The sequence below is a fragment of the Myotis davidii genome, unplaced genomic scaffold (assembly GCF_000327345.1).
Source record: "Myotis davidii unplaced genomic scaffold, ASM32734v1 scaffold566, whole genome shotgun sequence".
Lineage (NCBI taxonomy): Eukaryota > Metazoa > Chordata > Mammalia > Chiroptera > Vespertilionidae > Myotis > Myotis davidii.
In genome coordinates this window covers 1,122,564-1,126,544 of record NW_006296617.1, presented here as the reverse complement: position 1 = coordinate 1,126,544, position 3,981 = coordinate 1,122,564, and the positions used below count along the sequence as shown (strand labels likewise).

General features: G+C 54.3%; 1 protein-coding gene across 1 annotated transcript in view; it reads left to right on the top strand.

Annotated features, from left to right (window-relative positions):
• The window catches only part of SLC8A2 (solute carrier family 8 (sodium/calcium exchanger), member 2), a 36,915-nt gene that overhangs the window by 4,313 nt on the left and 28,621 nt on the right, over positions 1-3,981 (top strand). Inside the window, exon 2 of the mRNA XM_015569315.1 lies at positions 1,688-2,421. Coding sequence (XP_015424801.1) covers positions 1,704-2,421 — 718 coding nt within the window. The 5' untranslated portion in view covers positions 1,688-1,703. The remainder of the gene's footprint in view (positions 1-1,687; positions 2,422-3,981) is intronic.

The following is a 3,981-nucleotide window of genomic DNA, read 5'->3' as shown; positions in this document are numbered from 1 at the left end:
TTGATAGTAGACACCCCACACCCACAGACAGGACAAAACCTCCAAAACGGTTCATATGTCACAGCTGCTAAGGAATTGTGCACCTAACAGAGACTGGAGAGAGACACCTGCCACCAGGTGTGTGTGTGTGTGTGTGTGTGTGTGACAGGCCCTCCAGCAGCCCCTTCGCAGCCCCATCTGAGACAGACAGACACCCCAGCACCCCCTGCAGCCCAGATTCGAGCCTGAGCACACTGAGGGCCAAGTTGGGAAATATTAGAATCACCTAATGCAGTGGTTCTCAACCTTCTGGCCCCTTAAATACAGTTCCTCATGTTGTGACCCAACCATAAAATTATTGTCGTTGCTACTTCATCACTGTCATGTTGCTACTGTGATGAATTGTCATGTCAATATCTGATAGGCAGGATGGTCTTAAGCGACCCCTGTGAAAGGGTCGTTCGACCGCCAAAGGGGTCGCGACCCACAGGTTGAGAACCGCTGACCTAATGAATCGCCTCCAGCCCTTCACCTCACCCACTGAATTATTCAGTCTGTGTTTTTTGTGCCTGGCTTCATCCATGCATTGCGTGTCTGTGGGATCCATCTGTGTTGTTGGGTGTATCGGTAGCCCACTCCCTTTTCAGTGCTGTGTAATATTCCTCGGTGTGCCCACATGATACTTCTCCATTTTACTGCTGACAGGCATTTGGGCGGTTCCAAAGTGGCAGCTATTAGAAGTAAAGTTGATATGAACACTCTTGTAATCCAGCCAGAGTGGCTCAGTGGTTGAGCGTTGACCTGTGAACCAGGAGGTCTCGGTTCGATTCCTGGTCAGGGCACATGCCTGAGTTTCAGGCTTGATCCCCAGTGGGGGGCATGCAGGAGGCAGCTGATCGATGATTCTCTGTCATCATTGATGTTTCTCTCTCTCTCTCCCTTCCTCTCTCTGAAATCAATTTAATATATATACTAGAGGCCCAGTGCACAAAATTTGTGCACTGAGGGGGGGTTGTCCCTCAGCCCAACCTGTGCCCTCTCACAGTCCAGGAGCCCTCGGGGGATATCTGACTGACGGCTTAGGCCCACTCCTGTGAGCCCAGCTTCTAGCTGAGCTGTGCTTCCCCTGTGGGAGCAAACTGACCACTAAGGGGCAGCTCCTGCATCGAGCATCTGCCCCCTGGTGGTCAGTGCGCATCATAGCAACTCGTCGACTGGTCGACTGTCTGCCCCCTGGTGGTCAGTGCATGTCATAGCGAGTGGTTGAGTGACCTTAGCATATCATTAGCATATTACGCTTTGATTGGTTGAACGGCTGACTGGACAACCAGACCCTTAGCATATTAGGCTTTTATTATATAGGATATATATTTAAACACTCTTGTATGTGTCTAGTCTATTGGTGGACACATGACCTGTTTCTCCTGGGTAACGCCTGGGAGCGGAATTGCTGAGTCGTAGCGTGCACATTGTTCAGCTATGGTTTCCCAGAGTGGTTACACCAATTTACAGTCCCATCTGCTGTGCGCGTCTGTCTTTATCTTTCTGGGTCTTTCTCCTTTCGTCTCTGTCTACCTCCCTCGGTCTCCATCCTCCCTGTATTGGTCCTCAGCCTCCCCCTCCTTCTCCGACCCCAACAAGCCTTGACTCCTGTGTGTCCGGGAGGGGTGCCCTCCTCTCACCCAGACTTCCTCCTCCTCCCCCGCAGGACCCCGCCACCCTCCATGGCTCCCCTGGCCTTGGTGGGATTTGCGCTCCTCCTGGGGGCTCCCCCCTGCTCAGGGGCAGCTACCCCGACCCCCTCTCTGCCACCTTCCCCCACCAATGACAGCGACACCAGCACGGAGGTCTGCCAGGGTTCCAACCGCTGCCAGCCGGGGGTCCTGCTGCCCGTCTGGGAGCCCGACGACCCATCGCTGGGCGACAAGGCGGCCCGGGCCGTGGTCTACTTTGTGGCCATGGTCTACATGTTCCTGGGCGTGTCCATCATCGCCGACCGCTTCATGGCCTCCATCGAGGTCATCACGTCCAAGGAGAAGGAGATCACCATCACCAAGGCCAACGGCGAGACCAGCGTGGGCACCGTCCGCATCTGGAACGAGACCGTGTCCAACCTCACGCTCATGGCCCTGGGCTCCTCGGCGCCCGAGATCCTGCTGTCGGTCATCGAGGTCTGCGGCCACAACTTCCAGGCGGGCGAGCTGGGCCCGGGCACCATCGTGGGCAGCGCGGCCTTCAACATGTTCGTGGTCATTGCCGTGTGCGTGTACGTCATCCCGGCCGGCGAGAGCCGCAAGATCAAGCACCTGAGAGTCTTCTTCGTCACGGCCTCTTGGAGTATCTTCGCCTACGTCTGGCTGTACCTCATCCTGGCCGTCTTTTCCCCGGGGGTGGTCCAGGTAGGCACGGCCCCGTGGACATCGCCTCGGTGCATGCATGTCTGCAAAACCCAGGGGCGGGGAGCGCCCTGGGCTTAAGGGGCCGGTTCATGTGTCGCACAAATGCATGCTCAGACCCCAGAGGGCGCCCGGTCACGCCCTGAGCAAGAGCTTCCGCCTGGAGAGGGAGGGCAAGTGGGGCTGGAGTCCTGAGGGTGCTCCCAAGCCGTGTCTAGATGGTGCTCCAGGCCCTGGAAAGGGGTCCTCTGCTGGGGGTGGGGGAGGTGCCAGTGGCAATATTGCCACCCAGAAAGCCCCACCTTTTAACTCTCACAAGGGAGCCACGTGTGCTGCGTTCCCTGTGGCCTCTGTAATGCATCCTGCCGTTCCGGGAGCCAGCTATTCGCTAGGTGTGGTCACGTTCTCCTCCTCGCCCTGGCCCTTGCATTATTTATTTCTCCTTTTTCCAGGAGACACGCCCCCCTGGGCACAAGTCATGCTCCGGTCGCATAAGCCAGCCTTGTGTTTCCTGACGATGCTAATTGCTTTGGGCAACGGGTGCAATTTGCATAACTTATCCGTGGACATGCACAGATACATGCCCACATCTGCCGCCTCTAGCTCTGAATTCCCCGGGCAGGCTGTCGTGGTTCGCACCCTCCATTCCCCATTCCCCAGTGATTGCTGATGCTCGGATAATTTATGCCACCTGACTGTAATTTATACTCACATCAGCACAGGTAGAAGCCCAGTCCGCAGCAAAGCCCGCTTTGCATAATTTATTCCAATAGTGAGGCAAAATTGAGACCGAGCTGCATAATTTACACCCACATTCACATGCTCATCTGCCTCGCGTTGGTCCAGTGTCTTACCCGGCATCCTGTCTAGCCTGCGTTTAAAACGGCGGTTCTCAACCTGTGGGTCGCGACCCCTTTGGGGGTCGAACGAGCCTTTCACAGGGGTCGCCTAAGACCATCGGAAAAACACATAGATAATTACATATTGCTTTTGTGATGAATCACTGTGCTTTAGTTATGTTCAATTTGTAACCATGAAATTGGGGGTCACCACCACATGAGGAACTGTATGAAAGGGTCGTGGCATTAGGAAGGCTGAGAACCACTGGTTTAAAACATCTGCCTAATTTATTTCCCACAATCCCGGAGACTGCAGGCTATATTTGCATAATTTATTTATGGGCCTGCCTAATTCATTTGCACACATGCAGAATTTATTTGAGGCTACCCAGGATGCCTTCACACGTGTGCAGTCTATTCATGCATATCTGTCAGGTTTTACCAGTTAACGTTTCTTTCCGGGAAGGATCTGGAGGTAGAGGCATAAAAATTCTTTGCAGATGATACAAAGGCAGAACTGAGGGATGAGAAGGCAGAGGGGAGAGGAGGAGATGGCGGCGGCGGCGGCAGACAGCGGGGAGGGAGGAAGGGAGGGAGGGAGAGACAGTCACTGTGACGGACCTGTGACTGTGGCCCTGAGTTCCTGGCTTCATGGCCAATAGTGCAGATCAATGTGTCACAGTTTCCTTTTGTGTTTAGTTTTAATTTGTATCTATTTTAGAGGAGGGAGTGAGGGAGAGAGAGAGACATCAATTTTTGTTTCCCTC